The sequence below is a fragment of the Tyto alba genome, unplaced genomic scaffold, assembly GCF_018691265.1.
Source record: "Tyto alba isolate M040663 unplaced genomic scaffold, T.alba_DEE_v4.0 Super-Scaffold_40, whole genome shotgun sequence".
In the NCBI taxonomy this organism is placed as follows: Eukaryota; Metazoa; Chordata; class Aves; order Strigiformes; family Tytonidae; genus Tyto; species Tyto alba.
Genome location: NW_024881316.1, coordinates 49,752,471 through 49,772,546, shown reverse-complemented (window position 1 = coordinate 49,772,546; position 20,076 = coordinate 49,752,471). Strand labels below are relative to the sequence as shown.

The 20,076-nt window shown below is 58.3% G+C and overlaps 2 protein-coding genes and 1 long non-coding RNA gene across 13 annotated transcripts in view; 2 read left to right on the top strand and 1 right to left on the bottom strand.

Moving 5' to 3' along the window:
- The window catches only part of DRC1 (dynein regulatory complex subunit 1), a 30,026-nt gene extending 18,178 nt beyond the window's left edge, over positions 1-11,848 (top strand). For 3 of the 9 annotated variants that reach the window (XM_042803019.1, XM_042803018.1, XM_042803020.1), the window contains 14 exons: positions 1,272-1,455; positions 2,076-2,213; positions 2,864-2,950; positions 3,687-3,809; positions 7,008-7,147; positions 7,452-7,586; positions 7,712-7,941; positions 8,335-8,507; positions 9,076-9,165; positions 9,587-9,673; positions 9,999-10,189; positions 10,577-10,720; positions 11,019-11,157; positions 11,262-11,848. In XM_042803019.1, the coding sequence (XP_042658953.1) occupies positions 1,272-1,455; positions 2,076-2,213; positions 2,864-2,950; positions 3,687-3,809; positions 7,008-7,147; positions 7,452-7,586; positions 7,712-7,941; positions 8,335-8,507; positions 9,076-9,165; positions 9,587-9,673; positions 9,999-10,189; positions 10,577-10,720; positions 11,019-11,157; positions 11,262-11,750 (2,350 nt within the window). In that variant the 3' untranslated portion in view covers positions 11,751-11,848. The other 6 variants (XM_042803025.1, XM_042803023.1, XM_042803026.1 and 3 more) reach the window with 6 other exon arrangements.
- Positions 11,847-15,177, bottom strand: LOC116964707. The gene is made up of 2 exons (XR_004408902.2): positions 14,375-15,177; positions 11,847-12,219 (listed from the first exon to the last, which is right to left on the bottom strand). It is a non-coding gene; the product is annotated as an uncharacterized LOC116964707 (long non-coding RNA).
- Positions 12,214-18,271, top strand: TRIM35 (tripartite motif containing 35). Of its 3 annotated transcripts, XM_042803040.1 has the most exons (7): positions 12,214-12,647; positions 13,696-14,143; positions 15,187-15,318; positions 15,714-15,944; positions 16,127-16,149; positions 16,629-16,750; positions 17,524-18,271. In XM_042803040.1, the coding sequence occupies exons 1-7, from the start codon at positions 12,565-12,567 to the stop codon at positions 18,087-18,089; spliced, it is 1,605 nt and encodes a 534-aa protein (XP_042658974.1). In that variant the 5' UTR covers positions 12,214-12,564; the 3' UTR covers positions 18,090-18,271. The 3 variants fall into 3 exon arrangements, with proteins under 3 accessions (XP_042658974.1, XP_042658972.1, XP_042658973.1); XM_042803038.1 differs by lacking the exon at positions 12,214-12,647 and having other exon boundaries at positions 13,472-14,143; XM_042803039.1 differs by lacking the exon at positions 12,214-12,647 and having other exon boundaries at positions 13,474-14,143; positions 15,223-15,318.
- The last annotated feature ends 1,805 nt before the right edge of the window (positions 18,272-20,076 follow it).

Sequence of the window (20,076 nt, the reverse complement as noted above, 5' to 3'; positions counted from 1 at the left end):
TTGTGGTCTCCTTGCTCGAGAAGCACAGGCACAGCAGCTGTCCCTGCTTCTGGCTTGCCAGGCAGCTCTCCTGAGCCTGGAGGTGACACCGTAGCGGAGAACATGTCACTCTGGGCTAAAAGGTGGCTCAGTAAAGGGCCTGTTTCCAGTGGTTGCCCTCCAGTCATGGAGATAAGGGTAATTAGCCGTACCATGGGAACATGCTGGGACAGCCCCATCAGGCTGTGTGTGAGGATTGGGAAGAATGTGAGGCTGTGCTGATTTGAAAAATTGCATATTAAGATCTTCGCAGCAAGCGTGGTCAGATGCTGGGTCAGGGGACACTGGTGGTGTAGAGATCTTTCTCCTGGGAGATACTCAGCACATGCCAGGACAAGGCTCTGCACAACCTGCTCTGACATTGAAGTCAATCTCGCTGTGACCGGAGGCCAACGATTTCCTGAAGCCCTTCCAACATCAATTATTCTCTGATCCTGTCTCTGTGGTCTCCTGGGCCAACCTGTCCTGCTTCACCAGAGGAGTCTCCAAGGGACTGGCCCTTTCAGCCCTGTCCCCAGGACTGGGAGATCAGCTAGGAAACACCGAGTCCTCGCTCCTGCTGCCTTTGGAGGGCACTGTAGGAACAGTTTACAGGCGGCTGGCTGTAGCAAAACCCATGTCCTTTGCTCAGATGGTTTTCCACTGCGAATCTCATGAAGGTGCTGTGTCCAGGAACTGCCCCTAGAGCAGGTTTGGGGGGTGGCAAAGTTGGTGGCTGCTCTTCAGCCTGACCCAAGAGCCATTCCCAGAGCACTGTTTGGAAGAGGAAAGAGTTTTGTAATATGAACGTGAGCTATTTGTCTTTAACTGGACTGTGGTCTGTGGACAGCTTGACTCTCAAGTCTAGAGGTAGCTAGGAGGCTGTTTGGCCCTCCTTGTCTACCACCTCTTGCCCTGAGACAGCTCGCTTGGCAGAAGGACTAATGCTCCTTGCAAAGGTGACTGCTGCTTGAGCTGAGCTCTTCCGTCTTTCCTCCCCCAGGTTGTTAGAGCACCGGGCAAGGGCAGAGCTGGGGAAATGCCACTTTGAAGAGAAGGGCCTGCAGGATGCCACCTCTGCCCTCGTGTGATGCTCTCACAACCGCTTGCAAGAAAGCTGCTGCTCCGCTGGCATCTTGATGCCACTTTGAATTCAAACTGGGTTATGCAGGAAAGTGCCACTGAACCACGTCTGAAGCTCTTGCTGGCCTGCCCCAGCTCCCCGTTTGCCATGTGCTCCTTACTGCCTGCAGGGTGGAGAAGCTGGAGGGTGAAGCCAAGTCGAGCACATACAAGTTTGAGGAGATCACCTCCAAATGGGCCTTGGCCAAGGAGATGACGATCCCGCAGGAGCTCTGGCAGCTGCTGAACCAACAGCAGCAGAAGTGCGCGTTGCTTCTGGAGAAGAAGAACAAGCTCATCAATGAACTGCAACAGGTAGCGTGGGGACCAGGCAGGGACAACCGGGAAGGATGGGGGCTTTTCCGGCTCTGGAGGATGCTGTTCTAAAGCAACAGCATCCCTCTGTCAGGATCTTCAATCCGCCAGTACGTGGCAGGGATTTTTGTAGTGTCAGTTGGTCTGGGTCAAAGCTGTGCCAGGAGATGCAGTGCCAGTGTCCCAACGTGGACAAGGAGATCGGATGCCCTGGCACTGTTCAGCATGCAAGGACAGACACATGGGACACCGGCAGCAGTAAGACAAACTGGCAGGTCCCAGATTGCACCGTAAGGAGAAGGCAAATGAGGAGAGCGGGGGGGTGTTTTTGTAGAGGGAAGAAAGCCTTCCCCACAGCAGGTTCCCTGGCCCGCAGAGAAGGAGTGGTGTGTCTGCAGGTGTGTCACCTCCCACTCCATCTCACCGGGACCTTTTGGCGATGATGATCTGTCCCTCCTCCCATCCTCCCTCCTAACTACCTCTTGACTTTCTGGCTCTTTGCTCTCATCACCTCTTCTCCTTTGGAAAAGGCATTGTCTGGGTCTTAGCCTCTCAGTTAGCCCCTGAGGATTCCTGGTCAAATAGTCTTTCTCATTTCAGCATTTGCCCTTCTCCTCCAGGAGCTAAAAAACAAGGATGAGCAATACGTGCAGGCCATTAAGAAACAGTCAGATGATATCCACCTGCTTTTGGAGAGAATGGAGGAACAGATCAGGCTTGTGCTGAAAACGTACCGTCGCGAACTCCTGCAGATTGAGGTAGCCAGCTCATGTGGCAGAGGAAGAGTCCAATGAAAAAACCTGCGGCCGCTTGCTTCTCCATATCTATGACAAAAAGTCCTCAGGCTCATTTCACTGGCTGGGTTGACTGCTGTACAGAGCAGCAGGGCTGATGTCTTGGTGAATGAAGCTGAAATCTGGCCAAGCAAGAGCACTGAATGGTGCTGAGTGCTGAGGGGCTGGTTTATACTGTGCTGTGAATGGCTGTGGTTCAGTGCAGAGCGACTTGGTGGCATGTGAAAGCTGTTGCTGCTCGATGGCTGATTATTCCTGTCTTTAAAAGCCAGAAAGGACCATTGTGGCTCTTTAGCACATAGCACAAAGTCCCACCTCATGGATCAAACCTGCATTTGTCGCTGAGTGAGGGAATTTCTCCCCGTTTAATGCCTTGTGAGGTGAAATCGGGCAGTTGTCTAGCCGAGTTCCACTGCTAATCATCAAGCAATGGTTCCCAGTTCTCTGCCAGTGGGGTTCTGGCATGGAAAGGAGAGATCAGGCCACCCTGTGTTCATCAGACAGTGGCCCCAGCCTGCATCCAGTCCTCTCCTGGAGGCTACTGGCCTGGACTAGTGTCAGGGTGGCAACGAGTGGTGCCAACATGATGGTGAAGGGTTCTGTCTCCTTCGCAGAAAGCTTTTGAGCTCGAACGGCGAGAGCTGCTGGACAACAACAGGAAGAAGTGGGAGGAAGCCATCCAGGCCCACAACGCGCAGGAGGTAAGGTCCATGTGAGGTTTAGAATCCTAGAATCACAGAATCGTTTAGGTTGGAAATACCTTTAAGATCATCGAGTCCAACCGCTCGGCTCACCCTGCCGAGCCCACCACTAACCCACGTCCCCAGGCGCCACATCCACACGTCTTTTACATCCCTCCAGGGATGGGGACTCCACCACTGCCCTGGGCAGCCTGGGCCAGCGCTTGACATCCCTTTCTGTGAAGAAATTTTTCCTAATATCCAGCATAAACCTCCCCTGGCACACCTTGAGGCCGTTTCCTCTCATCCTGTCACTTGTCACTTGGGAGAAGGGACTGCCCCCCCCCTCACTCCAGCCTCCTTTCAGGTAGTTGTACAGAGCCATCAGGTCTCCCCTGATCCTCCTTTTCTCCAGGCTGAACCCCCCCAGTTCCCTCAGCCACTCCTCCCAGGATTTGTGCTCCAGACCCTTCACCACTTCGTTGCCCTTCTCTGGACGCGCTCCAGCACCTCAAGGTCTTTCCTGGAGTGAGGGGCCAAGGCTGCCAGGACCAGTGCTGCTCTCCAGCACTGGCCTGTCTTGAGAGACACACGCGCACAAAGGCAGCTGGTTCCTCAGGAGGGTGGGGGGCAGTTTTACAGCCTGCTCTGGAGAGGAATTATCCATGCATGACCTTGCTTTGAGCTGGCCAAAGGAGCTGTGACTGCGGGAGGAAGCTGTCACCATTGGTGGATGATGTTCTCCTTTTGCCCATAGCTGGATTACCTGTGTGCCCGTATGAGGAAGGTGGAAGAGTTTGAGAAACAGCTGAATCAGCTGCGGGTGCAGGATGAGGAGGAGTATAACAGCATGAAGATCCAGCTGGAGAATGATGTGCAGGTACAGAAAAGGCTGGCGTGTACCCTGTGGGGAGGCGGGGGAGCAGATCTCTCTGGGCTTTTCTTTGCTTAGCTGGCTCTGGGGCAGCTAGACAACATGAAAGCTGCAGCTGGTGTCTGCTCACCTCAGCTCTTCAGTGTGCACAGTCCAGCCCTGTGTCAATCGGGTGATGGAGCTGTTGTTCTCTCCCCTCCATGGGTCCCAGACCACAGCGTCCATCTGCTCTTGGCTCTCAGAGGTCTGTAGCACATGAACTGCAGCTCTAGGATGTATGAAGCACCTGGGAAGGCCGAGGGGTTTGCTACTTCTGGCATCATGATTGATAGGAGGATCAAACAGTGTGAGTGTCCTGACACCAGATCATTTCAGATCAGCCTAATTTCTTCCTTTGTCAGGGTCCTTGTCCTAGGAGGTGTGAGCTTTTTCTTCTGACATCTAGCCATAGACCCCTCTAATGCCCACGAAGTCCACTTGGTGTGAGAACTGTCCTGAGTTTGCCCTTAGGTAGGAGGACATGCAGTGGAGGAGCACAGCCCTGACACACACCACTGGCTGAACAAGCACCAGGGGCTCTCAGTGCAAATCCAAACCTCCTACAGATACCTTTTAGTCCATTCCATTCTCTGCGAGCAGTTCATCCGTGGTTCTCTGCAGTCCTGCTGGTCCCCTGAACCTCAGCCCCAGCGTTGGTCCTGCTCTGTCAGGTTTGGCTTTGCCTGGCATCATTCAGCCTCCTCTGCTCAGCAGAGAGCCCCGACGCCGCTGACACCTTCCCTGCTAATTGTCATATGTTGTATCCCAGGTTGCATGGTAGAAATGGGACACGTTGCATTTGGCCGTTAGAAAGGCTCATTGTTTGTCCCATGGGATGTTTTTCTAGGAAACACAGGGAAATACAGGCTAGGGCCAACGTCTAGAATGTTTTGCACAACTTCAGGTGAAATATTACTGTTGCAAGGTCCCTTTCTGCCCGAAAGGGGCATGACCAGGGAGGGCAGGCTTGACTCGGCGGTTTCTTTGCCTTCATATTGATAACCTGGAAGGTGACACCGAGTGTGTAATGCTCGCAGATGGCTCTGAGCTGCCCGGGGAGGGAGGCAGCAGCATGCTGGAGATCACGATTCACAGGAGGCCATGTGGGGCTGTTGTAAAAATGCACCTTTAGCTGTCGTTGTGGGAGGGTTTATATATAAGGCAGGGGAGGGAATTATTTCTCTCTACTTTATACTTATGTGTCCTTGTCCATGTTTGGCAACACACTTGGGAACAGGAGGGAGAGTCTAGAACAGGCCAAGCTGCCAAATGACCCCTAAGAAAAGGTTGAAGGGCTGGGTCTGCTCATATGAGGGAAGAGATTTCCGTAGAGAGGTGATATGTCTACAGATATGCACAATTCTGTACGATGGAGGAGGAAAATTATGACTTCTCTGTGTCCACTGTAGATACAAGAAAAAATCATGGCATTGAGTTTTAGTAGGGAAGATTCAAATTTGCATTCAGATTTAGGGTTGAAATTTCAAGCTAGGAAAGCGTAGAAATGGCAAGGACTTGCTTGGTGGTTAGCTAGAATGACTGTGCCCTTGGTATACTGCTCTTTGATGCAGGGTTTTAAGAACAACTTAAAACAACTTCTGCTGGGGCTGATTCAGTGAAGGTGTTCCTTCTGTGGGGCAGAGGGATGAAGTAGATGTCCTCCTGCTTCCCTTTAGCCCTGCAGTTGTGTAACTCTGCACAGCACAGACCTCACCCTTCCAGTTCAGGGAGAGTAAGAAAAAAGAAGGAAACAACTATTTTCCTGATTAACCTGTGATATCATTGTGATGTCTCTCTGAAACAGGAGCTTAGCCAAGACCTAAAGATGAAGTCTGTGGTTTGGGGGTTACTGAATACTCCCCAGTTTCAACAGACAGGAATCAGCATTTTAAATACGGGGTTTGGGCCATGGCTTTCCTCCATCTGTGTAAAGAGAAGGTCCCTTGGCCCTGCTGGGATTTACCTCCATCTTTTCTTCAGTCAAGCTTTGACCCTAGCCAGGTGGGACTGCTCCTGGGTGTCTTCCCAGGTTGTTTGTACACTCCCTGTTGTACGTACGGCCACCCAGGAGGGCTCTGAGCCAGATAAGTTGGATACCAGTGGCTTCCCTGCTTCTGGCCTTCAGCTCAGGACTCTTTACCTGCCCCAAGAGATCCCCTTGGGATGAGAGCAAGCCTCAGCCCCTGATGGAGACCCCGCTGGGTCTCTCTGTTGTGCAAATTGCTGTGCACAAGCAAGCCTGGAGCTGATGCTGTAACTGAGGGCCATGTGGCAGCTTAATTCCTATCATGGAAGAAGTCTTTATAGGCCTCCCTAGTAAAGCACTCTATTGTGAGATTTTTTTCAGTATCAACTTTCTGCCTCCTCCTGCACATGGAAAACACTTATACTAATGAATTAAAGCACACCAGGCCCAGACACCGCCTCTCACCCATCCACGCAGTCACGCTGCCTTCTCCCGGAGTTTCCATGCCGCTGTGTTCCCCTGAGCTCGCTTCCAAATGAGCTGCAGGGCTGGCAGAGAGCAGCGATCGTGTGTGATGCCTCCCAGCCCCAGGAGACTGGGAAGCAGCTCTTCCTTTCCATCAGCTGCCGAGCAAACGGGGTGCTGGGAAGCTGAGAGAGATGTCTCCATTGCAGGTGTCTCCCCCGTTGCAGCTGTGGAGCAAAGGGGAGAACTCAATGCCTCTCTCCTGTCCCCCAGGCTACGCAGCGAGATGCTGCCGTCACAAATGCTTCAGTTACTTTATTTTTTTCTGGTTTCCTTAAGAGAGTTTGTGCGGTCAGTCCTCCTGTGTGTCCCTTCCTTCAGCTCGCCAGATAACGTCTGAGCCTCTCAGTTGATTCGGAGACATGCAGTTCCTAAAACTGATGTGAAAATCAGCAGCTAGGCTGAAGAGAGAGGCCCACATTAGTGCCCCACCGAGTGAAAGTTGCATCCAAATTCAGTCCTTTCTCCCTTCCCCAGACCTGGCCTTGTAGCATGTACTTACGGACAACCAGCATCTCCATCACTCACCCATGAGTGATGCCATGTGGCCAGGGATTAGCTGGGAAAATATGCATGGGAAGGTGGGGTTTGGAGATGCAGGACGAGTAGGATCCAACCTTCAGTGTGGCCTTTGCTCATGACACGGCTTGTTTTTGTGGTTTTTGAAATGCCAGAACCTGGAGAAGCAGCTCCAGCAGATGAAAGCCGTCTATCAGCTGACCCAGGAGAAGCTGGAGTACAACCTTCAGGTGCTTAAGAAGCAGGACGAGGAGAACACCATCATCAGATCCCAGCAGAAGAGGAAGCTCAACCGGTAAAAAAACCATCCCTGGAAGGTGGGCTCTGTCATCACCTCCCTTATGTCATTTTTTGTGGAGCACAAGCAGATGAGCTCTGTCCCAGCCCATCCCCGGGCAGGGGCAGGAGTTAGCCCAGGGCAGGGCCATCCCCAGGGCACTCTGAACGGGCTGGTCATGGCCACCCTGTGCCAGCTGCATCAGGGCCAGTCAGGTTATCCCCTAGTAGATAAGCAGCCCCGAGTCCCAAAGCCTTCATACAAGCTGGGGATGCCCAAAGTTGCCTCTCTGGGGATGCCCAGCTTTGCTCTCCCTCCCCAGGCTCCACAGTTTGCTCAATAACCTGCGAACAAAACTGGCCAACCAAGAGAAGCAGTTCAGAGAGGAGAACCAGAGCCTGGCAGACGACTGCAAGCGCATCATGGGGCAGTGCAAGGAGGTGAAGAGGAGGATGAGGTGGGCTGTGTGCGGGCATCCACCCGTGATGAGGCCTCGGAGCACCTGAGTGAGGTGCAGGGGGAGCTGACTCGTCGTTTTGGGGCACAGAGCCTCCCTCCATGGGCCATCTCCCTCCTGCACAGGCACTTTGCTGTCAGCGACGCTGAGAAGTTCACGGAGGTCTGGCTTATGAAGGAGGAGGAAGCCAAAGGCCTGATGCGGAAAGCCCTCGATGCAGATCGAATCATTCACACCCAGCAACTGGGGCTGCCCTGGGAAGAGCCTCATTACTGGTTCCTGAACAACGTCGGCCCCCTCGGGCATTCCAGTGTGAAGAGGATGGCGACCAAGCTGGCTGCGGAGGTCCTGACAGGTAGGATACACAGTGCCCTTGTCACCTTGAGACCCTCACCTTCCTCCATGACAGCCCCTACTGTCACTCCGTTCCTTGCCATTGCAAGGTGGGATCTGACAGGGGTGGTGACACGGCGAGCTCAGCCTTGTCACACTGTCCCCAGCCCTGAGCTGGCTCAGGCCAAGCCAGCCTGGGGATCTTTGCACCGTACTTTGCCCAGTGCTCCCAGTTCCAGACAAGTTGACCGTGAGCCAGCTCGCGTCCCAGGATCTTTGGGGGTGCTTTCAAGGTCACGGGGAACAACTGTGATTTGCCTGATGACTCCTGCAGCGATGTGACTGGGAAGCACAGCCTGGGGATCACAGTCACTCCACAAAGGCTTTTTCTCACCGTTTTTTCTCCGTGTTTCAGAGAGCAGCTCTGGAGAACAGGAGGAGGAAGGGAGAGAGAAGGAGGAGAAAGAAGTGGGAAATGGAGAAGGAGGAAAAGAAAACACAGTGAAGGTTAAGAATAGAGTCACACCTCTGCGAAATATCTCCAAGAAGACTGCCAAGAGGATCCTGGAGCTCATGAGCGATGAGTTGGTATGTGATGATGTAGCACATGCCTTGGTCAGGGAGCAGGCGTGCTGTCCCCTGGTTGCCCCAGCTTGTAGTGGATCTCTTCCGAGCTCCACGTCTTGGGGTGAAGGCTTCTGCATGGCACTGCCTTGCTATGCCAAGCAGCCTGTTGTCAGAGAGCTGCCCCAGGGGCCGGGAGAGGATCTCCAGGTCTTCCCACTGTCTGTGGCACATATATGATGCTAATAAAAGATATCGGCAGGCACAACCCCATTGCCCAAATCCGAAGCTCCCCAGGCCAGAATAAGCACAGGCAAGCCATCTGATGCTCCAGGCTGTTCCCTATGTCTGAGGACAGACAGCAAGAGATCCTTTTGGCATCACCGTGCTGATGGCTCTTATCTTCCCTGGCTGCTGGGTGGCTGCTCTGGAGCCTCCTGGCCCTGCCAGCCTCACGCTGCCCAGCCTCTGCCCACCCTCCCTGCTCGGCCTCTGTCGCGTGCTGGCACAGCCGTGGCACGGCATGAGCTGGCTTCTGGGCAGGGACAGAGCTGCTATTTCTCTGCACCTTCTTCTCGGTGTGTCTCCTAAGGGTTTCCTCGTTGAGAACAAGCTGCTGAGGCCCTTGGACTCGCTGGGGAGGCACGAGCGCATCCTCATGAAGCTCGACTCCATCTTTGCGGTGAGTCGTGGCTTGGCCCATCAGGGGCCGTGGGGAAGGCTGGTGGTCACGGGGGAAAGCCCTCTGCCCCGTGTCTGTGTGGTGTAGGACTGGGGAGGCCCAGGGAGGTCCAGCTGGGCTGCTGGGGGAACTGGGGCAGCAAGGGGAGAGGGAGCACTTGCGAGGGTTTGAAGCGCTGGGGCCAGATGCTCCTCAGCTCAAGGCTGTCCTGCTGATGAATGAAACAACATCCGCAGGGCCCCTGCAGTCTGTTCTCAGACTGTCCCATCCACAGATACCCCCGGCTGTCCCACGCTAACCACTTCTTACCACCCTCTCCTGCCTTGCGTGGCACCCTTTGCGCCTGGGAAATGCTCTTTGTCCCACTCCCCCTCCCGTGACGTCTCTGAGGGACGCTGACCCAGTTCCTCTGCTCCCCCAGGCCTTCGAGATCGACAGTGAGGATGACCTGTACCATCTGATGGATTTTTTCCTCAAGTACAAAGCCCAGGAGGTGGCTGTCAGCCAGGTGGGACAGCAGTGGGGAAAGCCCAGCCGAGCCTGGGCTCCAGGGAAGGGGAAGCAGAACATCCGAACCCCCAGCAGAGAGGGGAACCAGTGGGTTGACCCTGGAATGTTTCGCTGTGCCCGCACACGGGACGTGAACATGCCTGGGCTGTGGGGTTGTAATTTTCTGCCGTGGCTGAACAGAGCCTCTTGCAAATGAATTTTTGCCTCAGCTCCCTAAATTTGCTGAGGGACAACGCTGCGGGCAGCTGGAAGCTCCCTGGGAAAGGTGGCTCTTGGGGAGGAGGAGGTGGTAGAAGGCACAGTGTTGTTGGCCTTCCCTCCAGATCCAGGGCATCCCAGGGGGAGAAGACGTCACAGATCCAGCTGAGGACAGAGAGGACGGTGGATCTGGTGCCCAGAGGGACAAGCTCAAATCCCCTTGGAGCTCTCCGGGCTCCCTTCCAGCTGTGTCCATCCACGCTGATGATGTCCTAAAGATCCTGAAAGCATTTGTGAGGGACTTTGACAAGCTGAGGTAGGATTTAGGGGCAGAGTGGGGCTGTTGTCACTGGGAGGGAGCCAGATTGGGGCACGGAGGGGGCTGTGGGGGTGTGCAGGCAGGGTTGGGGGTGACTGCATTGCCCTGGCTGGTGCGAGAGCTTCTCCTGCCTGCCCTACAAGATTAGAGGAGCGAGGAGGGTCCCGCCAGGGCAATGGGGGTACAGACAGTGCCTGAGAGAGCTGGGGACAACCGGGCAGGAGATCACCAGCAGCCAAAGCAAAGCCATGGGGCGGGCAGGTACCAGCTGTGGGGTCGTGCTCATTGGTGTGACGATGGCGATGGTGCTCAGTGCAGCTGAGGGGTACAGGGCTGTTCCTCACCCGTGAAGAGCTGAGCCTCAGGGCTTTCTCTGTCCCCCAGGGAGAAGGAAGGATCAACAAAGGAGGTGCTACCGGTACGGGACAGCTCTAAGGACGGGGAATACTGGGAAGCCCTGGCACGCGTTATCCCCGAGCCGACGTTGAAGCTGTGGGACGCGTTGGTGGTGGCACTGGAGGAATATTAGTGAGTGCCCGGCAGCGCTGTTGGGGACGGGGCGGGCTGGTGGGGGGTGGCTGGGGGACCCGCAGCGGGGCCGATGCTGACTGGCCCCGTCAAACCCTCCGCCCTCCTTCCCCAGCAAGATCCTCACGCGGAGGGCCAGCCTGCTCGCCGAAGCAGCTATCCTGCAGCGGCAGACCTCGGAGCTGTGCCTGCTGCTGGGGGAGTACCTCAGCGCCGGGGTGAGCGCGGCATCCCCCTCCCCTGCAGCTTGGGGACACCCCCCCCCCCCCCGCCTTACCCCTCTGTGTACCCCATGCAGCGATCCCAGACACAGGACCCGCTGCCCCGAGCCCATCGGTGTCAGGCTCGGGGTGCTTCTCCCCACAGGCGAACAGCAAGCTGCTCTCCCCTCCCACGCAGTGGTTGCCCCTGAATTTCTCCTGCCCCGGGAAAGCGCAGTGAGTGCCCGTGGCCAGCTCAAGGCTTTTCCCTGCCCCGAGCTAAAACTGTGTCTGGAGCCAGGGCTTCCCGGCAGGGATTAATAAACCCTTCCCAAACTTAGGCTGTGAGCGCCTGTGGCCTGCGAGGAGCACCCCCTCTCACCTCTGAAGATATTGGGGAGCCGCAGCCAAGCACCTCCCGATCCAGGGGACTCACAGCACTGTGGGGAAGCATTTCCCCACTCACACCACCGAGCCGTGCAGTCTGCGTCCTCCCTTCCTTCCTCAGAACCTCCACCTCCCACAGGCCAGCATCCCCACCGCCCCTAGGCTTCGGGAGAAACCCCACCTTTCTTTATACCTTATTCCTCACTTTTCCTTTTGCTGCCCCACCACCTTTTCTCCCAACTACTTTTCTCTCAGCAGTCCTGGTGTTGCTACCATCCGTACCTAAATTCTGCATTTCCACGGCTCCGTCAGCCCAAGGCGGTGCTGCCAGGCAGTTATCTCCAGGAGGGCTGCATCACATCCACAATTCCCTTCCTCCCCTCTGGTTCACACCATTTATATCTCATTCCCAGTCTCCGCTTCCTGGCCAGCTTTATCTTTAGCCTTGACTCCCCTGCCTAATGCCCACGAACAGTTTCTGATACCAGAGGAAAAAAAAAAAAAACAAAGACACAAAAAAAAAAACCCAAAACCAAACAAACCAACACTGTTGTTTTTTACTCACTGGGTAACTATGCCCTTGAATAAGTTTTCTTTTTATTCCTGGTTGCCATCAGCTTTAAGGTCCCGTGATACCGTGGGACAGCTTGCTCGCTGTACCCCAGGGGTACAGCGGGATCCACAGGGCACAAATGCAAATGAAAAGGCCGAGATTGAGAAGGTGGAAGGCAGGGAAAGGGTTTTGGGGCAGGGAAGGCAGGAACAGGCACGCTGCCCGGGCCAGGGGAGCGGCAAACATCACTTGGCACTTCGGGGCTTGCTCGGCCGGGCCCCTGGGACCACCGAGGCGCCAGCTCCCGGAGTCAGGGTATGGTCGGGAATGCCGTTCCCCGTCGGAGCATCCTCCCGCTCCTGCAATCGCAGAGAGAGGCGAGCGAGGAAGGTCAGTGATCCCAGCCCCACGGGGAGGGGTGGTCAGGAGGGCCCTAACCCCACCCCCCCACCCCTCACCCCCCACGGGACAAAAGGGAGGGTGTTCAAGAACCCACCACCCCCCCCCCCCCCCCCCCAGCAGCAACAAGAGGGCTGAATTCCTGGGGGGAACCCTCCGGAGCGGGGCCGGTGGGGTCGCGGGGCCGTGCCCGGCCGAGGGCCCCCCCCCCCCCGGGCGGCTGCAGCCCGGCCCCCGCCCCGCCCCGCCCCGCCCCTCCGGGCGCCCTCGCCGCCGCCAGCACCGGCCGAGCCCCGGGCCCCGGGATGCTGCAGGCACCCACCCGGGTCTCTCACCGCTCGTCGCGGCGGAGGGGCCGCTGGAAGCGTAACCGCTCGCCCTCGGCAAGGTAGGACACCCCTCCACCCCCCCCCCCCCCAACATCGTCCCGGTCGGTCCCCCCCGGAAACACGGGTGCACGGCGCTGAGCACCCCGCTAATGCACGGGCACCACCGGGGAACCGGGGGTTTGGGGGGGGGGGGGGTCGGGGCCGAGTCTAGGGGAGAGTCCCCGGGGGTGGGGGTCCCGGTCAGAGCACTTGAGCAACGCTGAGGTTGGAAGTACCGGGTACCGGGGCTGCCCCGGGGCCGGGGGAGACTCTCGGGGGTGGGGGTCCCGGTCCGGGCACCGAGGGAGAGCCCCGGGGGTTGGGGGCCGGGGGAGAGCCCCAGGGGTGGGGGGCCGGGGCCGGGGGAGAGCCCCAGGGGTGGGGGGCCGGGGCCGGGCACAGAGGCTGTCCGGTTGAGAGCCCTGGGGGTGGGGGTCCCGGTCCGGGCACCGAGGGAGAGCCCCGGGGGTTGGGGGCCGGGGGAGAGCCCCAGGGGTGGGGGGCCGGGGCCGGGCACCGGGGCTGTCCGGGGAAGAGCCCCGGGGTTGGGGGATCCCGGTCAGGGCACAGAAGAAGCACCGAGGTTGGAAGTACCGAGTCCCGGGGGTGGGGGTCCCGGTCCGGGCACCGAGGGAGACCCCCCGCCATGGGTGGGGGAATTCCCGGTTCGGGCACAAAAGCAGCACCGTGGTTGGAAGTACCGAGCCCCGGGAGAGAACCGCGGGAATGGGGCTCCGGGTCCGGGGGCCGCCCCGAGGCTGCGGGTGTGGGCAACCGGATCAAGCCCCCACGCAGGGTCCGGCCGCCCCCGGCCCCTTCCCCAACCCCCCCCTCCCCCCCCCCCCCCGGCCGCATGCCGGCCCGGTGGCCGGAGCCTGCCCGCCCTTGGCTAGCAGTGGCCCGGGGCTGTGTCACTCAGGCGGGAGCCGGCCCGGGGAGGGAGCTGCGGGGTGACTCACCAGCAGGAAACCGATTGCATCAGGACGGGGGATGTTTTTCCAGCTGGGGTTCCCGCGAAACCCCGCTCCGTCCTCTCTCCATCCCTCCCTCCATCCCCTCTCTCCCCAGCGCCATGGAGAAGGGAGCCAGCCCCTCCACCGGCAGCTCGGCGGCCTCGTCCTCATCCTCCACGGCCAACTTCAAGGAGGAACTCCTGTGCCCCATCTGCTACGAGCCTTTCCGGGAAGCCGTGACGCTTTGCTGCGGCCATAACTTTTGCAAGGGCTGCGTGAGCCGCTCCTGGGAGCATCGGCATCACGTGTGCCCCGTCTGCAAAGAGGCCTCCTCGTTCGACGACCTTCGCGTCAACCACACGCTCAACAACCTGGTGGAGATGATCCTCAAGGAGGAAGGGCAGCGGCGGGGCCGGGTGGCCGCCTTCTGTCCCCTGCATCACGAAGAAGCCAAACTTTTCTGCCTGGACGATAAGGAGATGGCTTGCTTCGTCTGCCAGAGCTCCAAGCAGCACGAAGGGCACAAGATGCGGTTGGTACAGGAGGCGGCGGCGGATTTCAGGGTGAGGGGATGCTCCGGGAAAGGAAGGTGGGGGGGGGGGGGACCCTGATGGGGTGGTGGAGAGGCACCCCGATATCTGGAGGGGGTGCAGCCCGCGCGACGCCCTGGCCCAAACTTGCCACCGCATGGTTTTGGCTCGTGGACGGCGCGGTTGTACCTGCCGGGATGAAAAATGAAGCCGCCACGTTGCCAGGGTGGGTCCCCACGGGGAGTGCCCCTGCCTAATAATTACCTGGTGCCACCCCGTCCCCCGGGGCACAGCCACTTGCCCTGCGGGAAAAGGGAGCAGGGTGATGCTCCCAGGGGTTCGGAGAGTGGCCGAGTCCCCGCGTTTCCTCGGCTCTGTTCAATCCTCCACGGGGCTGGGCTGGATCCGGCCACGCTGGTTATTGCAGGAGCTGGTTATTGCGGCAGCGCCTGAGGGTTGGGAGAGGATTTGGGATGGGAGATTGCACAATTCCCCCAGCCGGGGAGGGATGCGGGGTGGGGAGACATCCCACTGCGGGGGCAGACTCGGCCGTGGCTGCATGGGGAGGAGGAGGAGGAGGAGGAGGAGGAGATGGGTTCTGGCGGCAGCCAGGCATCATGCCAGGACCCGTCGTATTTCCCAGTCGGAAAAGCAGCCGCTGCCGCCCTGACTCAGCCCACAGAGGACGAGCCAGATTTGAAATGTCGCGGGGCTGCTTTGAGGCTGCTGTTTTGCAAGGCTTGGCAGGCTGCCTGCGATGCCGAGCCTCCCCGGGAGCGGGGCAGAGCCTGCCTGCAGCACCGGGACAGGCAGGGACTTGACGGCGCGTCAGTAAAAGGGCTTAAAAACAGCGGGGGGGGGGGGGGGGGGGGAGGATTCGCCAAGGAGCAAAGGTCCTCTGCCTCGCTGCTCAGGGGCGGCGTGTTTGCACGGCTCTGCGCCAAGCGGACCCGGTGCAGCGCTGGCAGACCTCGGCTGCAGGAGGGGAAAGGGTGGATTGAGCAAGGATCCTGCTTAACCTCGTCCTACTGGGTTTTGGGGCTCTTGTTTTTCCGCATTGACACCCCTGGGCGTAGGCTTGCGAGGGTCCTGAAGGCGTCTCCTTCCCGCAGGCCAAGCTGAAGAACATGGAGACCACCCTGCGGGATAAAGTGAAGGATTTCGGGGCCGTGCATCGCTCCTACGAGTCCATCTCCAAGCACAATCAGGTGCGTGGGTCCCTCCTGGCAGGGAGGCGAAGGGCTTGATCCTGACGCAGGCGGGTGCACGCGCGTGTGCACGCGCCTTTGGGCAGGAACGCCCTGGGGTGGAGCGCTGCGCCCATCCCGGGCTCCTCCACCCCTGAGCGAGGAGAGAGATGCTGGGGGGGGGGGAGGAAGGACTCGGGTGGGGAATTGGGGACCAGGGTGATGGGGCCGTGCCTGCTGTGGCAGCAGGGATATTGATTTGGGGAGGGCAACGTGGTGCCAGTGGAGAGCCCAGCGCGTCCCTGAGCGCTGGGGCTGGTCGGAGAGGTTCTGGAGAAGCATTTAGGGGAAGGACAGGGGAGCCCAGGGGCGTCGGGGGTTCCAAAGGGTGGTGGTGACGTCCCCACACGGGCCAGGTGGAAGCAGCGCGGCTGGAGGAGCAGATCAAGAGGGAGTTTGAGAAGCTGCACGAGTTCCTGCGGCACGAGGAGAAGGCGCTGCTGGCCCAGGTGCAGGAGGAGACGCGGCGCAAGCACGGCATCATCGCGGACAAGATGAAGCAGCTGGCCGAGGACAGCCAGGCCCTGCTCAGGGAAGCCTGCCAGCTCCGGGCGGACCTCAAGGAGAATGACTACACCTTCCTCATGGTAAATCCCCGCGGAGGTGCTGCCCCGTGCCCTTCGGGGTGTCACCCTCGCCGTGGCACCTTCCCGCCTCTTGCCGGGCTGCGAGCAGGGCGCTGGACATTCCTTTGGGTGTTTGCAAGCCTCCCCCATGACCCTTTTACAAATAGGGGGGGTCTGATGCCCGATGTCTCCTTCTCTTTCAGAACCACAAGAACCGCAAGCGCAGGTAAGTCCCAGTCCCCGCCGCGTCGCCTGCCCGGTGACACAGAGTGGCTGAGCCCCTGTGTCCCCTCCCTGGGGCTGAACAGGGTCTCCTGCCTGGCTGCAGAGTGAGGTCTCTGCCCCAAGTAGGTTCCCCTACCTACGTGTCCCCTCCAGGTTTGGGTGCTCCAACAGAAGAAGGTGCTGGAGGGGTCCCCAAGGCCCGGCAGCACCCCTGGGTGCCTCTGGGCAGGATGGGGTGGAGGGGGCGCACATGCAGAAATAAAACAGCATTGCAGGTTGTGGGAGAAGCGTTAAAACCCTGATGTTGGGGGAGATTTGGTGCTGGGACCCTCCTGGGGTGATTCACCACCCTCTTGGGGTGAGAGCAAGGTTTGGGAGATGTGGGGTGCTGGTGGGGAAGCCGCTGCCAAAACACGGAGCGCCAGGAGACCCAGCCTGATCGCAGCCCTGACCCATCTCCATCCTCTGCCCCTGCTCCAGGATCGCCTGCACGGCCGAGGAACCGGAGGCCGTGTCCTCAGGGATGCTCCTCGATGTTGCCAAGTACCTGGGCTCGCTGCAGTACAACGTGTGGAAGAAGATGCTGGACATCATCACCATAGGTGAGGTGCTGGGTCCTCCCCAACACGTGGTTGTCCCGGAGCTGAAAGCGTGGGGCCAGCCCCAGGGGTGGTGGGTGCTGGAGAGGAGCATGGAGCAGCCCCATGGCCACAGCTGATGGACCTGGGGAAGGGGGGTTGGAGAGCATAAAGGGTGCTTTGGGGCACTTGCACCCCAAAAGGGAAGCCTTGATGGGTGCATTTCTCCATGGTGAGCTGGGTTAGGAAAGGATGGATGGGATGGATGGGTGGTGGGTGGGTGGATGGATGGATGGAGGGATGGGTGGACGGATGGATGGGTGGGTGGGTGGATGGAAGGATGGAAGGAAGGATGGAAGGAAGGATGGAAGGAAGGATGGAAGGAAGGATGGAAGGAAGGATGGAAGGAAGGATGGAAGGAAGGATGGAAGGAAGGATGGAAGGAAGGATGGAAGGAAGGATGGAAGGATGGGTGGATGGGTGGGTGGATGGGTGGGTGGGAGGATGGATGAAAGGAAGGAAGGAAGGATGGATGGGAGGATGGATGGATGGGAGGGTGGGTGGATGGATGGAAGGAAGGATGGATGGATGGGAGGATGGATGGGTGGATGGGAGGAAGGAAGGATGGGAGAATGGATGGGTGGGTGGATGGGTGGGTGGATGGGAGGAAGGAAGGATGGGAGGATGGATGGGTGGGTGGATGGATGGATGGATGGATACCTGCAGGTCTGTGGTCCCCCCATAAGCTCATCCCCCTGCAGCAAGCCGGCCTCCTAACACGCATGCCCCCACCACAGTCCCTTTCAGCTTTGACCCCAACTCCGCGGCGAACTGGCTCTCGGTGTCCGAGGACCTCACCAGCGTCACCAACAGCAGCTACAAGCTGCTGGTGGAGAATCCCGAGCGCTTCACCTCGGCCCCCTGCATCCTGGGCTCCTGCGGCTTCTCCACCGGCTTCCACACCTGGGAGGTTGACCTGGGTGGCATCACAAACTGGCGGGTGGGGGTGGCCCAGCCCCGCGGTGGCACCCACTGGACCTTCCACCACGACGCTCGCTCCGGCTTCTGGTATATCTACCGCCTGCCCGGGAAGGATGGCGAGATGTGCCGGGCGTCCAACACGGCGCGTTCGGAGGCGGCGCTGGGTGACCTGAGACGGGTCCGGGTGGAGCTGGACTGCGACGAAGGGGAGCTCTCCTTCTACAACGCCGACAGCAAGACCCACATCTACACCTTCCACGAGAATTTCGGCGGCACCGTCTTCCCCTACTTCTACGTGGGGGCCACGCCGACGGGCGCGCTGCCCGAGGCCCTCCGCATCTGTCCCCTCCGGGTCCGCATCCACGAGGATGTCCCTGTCTAGTGGCCACCAGCTCCTGCCACACCACCGCCTCTGCCTGCATTTGGGGTCCTCCAGGTGCTTTTTCAGCTTTCTTAAGAGAGGAGGGGAAAAAAAAAAAGAAGGAAAAAAGATTTTATAAAGAATTTATGTATGTACTGCCTCTTTTTTTTTTTTTATCACTAATAAACACTTTTCTCTTCTGATATGGCTCCTTCCCTGCCTCCTTCCATCTTGGATCAAAGCGGGGAAGGTATCTCCTTGCCTGGGGGCTCTAAATAGTAAATTAAACCGTCTGGGGGGGTTTTCTAAGTGTGCAGCTTGCCAGGCTCCAAGTGTCCCTGCGGTGGGTAAAGCAGGGGACGGTGGCCTTTGCCCACACACCTCGGGGATGGGAAAATCCCACACGGCTTGGCTGGACACAGGCAGAAGCCTGTGTTTCCCCTCTACAAGAAAAAAAACCCCAAAATGTTAACAGAGACATCCTTGAGAGTAACAACCCATCTCCTCTGATCCTTCTCCCCATGACTTTACCCCTCCGAAGGGCTTTTCTGTAAATCGCCAGCTCCAGGAGTCAGGTGATGACGTGCGGGTGGTGGTTGGAGGTGGAGGGGGGATGCTCAGAGGTGGGATGAGGGGAGATAAAAACCACCCGCGGCCACCCCGTGCTGGGCCTGGTGTCAATCCTGCCAAAAAAAGGCTTTTTTCCTCCATCCTGGTGAGCACTTCGGGTTTCAAGGTGATGCCCTGGGGAGGGGGAGGGTGTCTGGAGGGGCCGCGTTGGCTTCGGTGCCTGGCGCAGCCCGGCCGGCCGGGACCTGCCTGCCAGGATGCTGATATTAACGGGTGGTTTCCATGGTTTCTCACCATTTTGCATAGGATGCTCCTTAGGAACGAGAGCTGGCAGCGGAAAAACAAAAGGGAGATGTCGGAGGCGTGCGGTGCGGGGGCGAGCCCGGGGGGGTCCTCTGCTTTCCTTACGTCGGCTGACGTTATCCATTTCCAACCGAGCATCCCTGGATACGGGGCAGGGAAAGAGGAAAATCAGTGCGAGCATCCCATCTCCCTTCCTGCGCCGTACCCCGATGCTGCGCATCCCCCCCCCCCCCCAGCAGAAAGCTGGTGCTGCCTGGAAATTTGGGCATCCCGTGGCCACTTTGAGCAGAAGCAAGGAGTTTGTTGGAAATGAGAAAAAGCTGGTGAAGCTCTTCGAGGCGCCGGCGCTGGAGCAGGATGAGGCGTTTCTCTTTGTCAGGTCCGAAGGGAGCGTTTCCCTCCGGCGGCTGCGAGTGCCAGAGCAGGTGCCTGGCACAAAAAAAAAAAAAAAATGGCAATAAAGGGTGAAATGAGGCATCGCTTCAGATGACGAAACTGAAATATTTTAACTTTTTTTCTAAATCATCTGTTGAAAAACCGGTTTGCAGGAAACAATATGAATTAATGAACTGGTTGGCTCCCTAAGACTCTGTGGTTTTTAGCGTCATAAACAATCCCTGCGTCTTCCCCTGAGCTTAATTTCATTCCCACGGAGGCAGAGAAATGGCTTTAAGTGGAAACCTAAAGCCCGCAGCGATGGGCGATGTCTCCCCAGGACTGAGCGTTTGCTCGCACATCTGATATCGGGGGAGAAATTTGGGGAAAGCTCCGGTAAGGGGCAGGGGGGTTTTGCATGGGACCCTCCTTTGCAGCCATCGCATCCTTCCCCAACCCCCGAGATCCCACCCGGGACACGCCGGTTACTTGCAGGACCTTTTCCATGCTCAAACCTTCCTCCTTGCAGCAATTAGAAGAGTCTCATTAATTATTATTTTTGTCATTGCTAATATTTTAGCATCATTTTTAGCTCCTGGCGCCTGAGGAAAGGGGTTTGATCCCCCGATCCCTGCGGGCTGCCCGGGATCCCGATCCCCGTCCATCCCAGTGCTGCTCCCCTGCGAGGGGTGGGTGGGCACCCACGCTGGGTGGGCGTGGGGTGAGAGTGGGGCTCCCCGGCATCTGGGTGGGGAAAGGG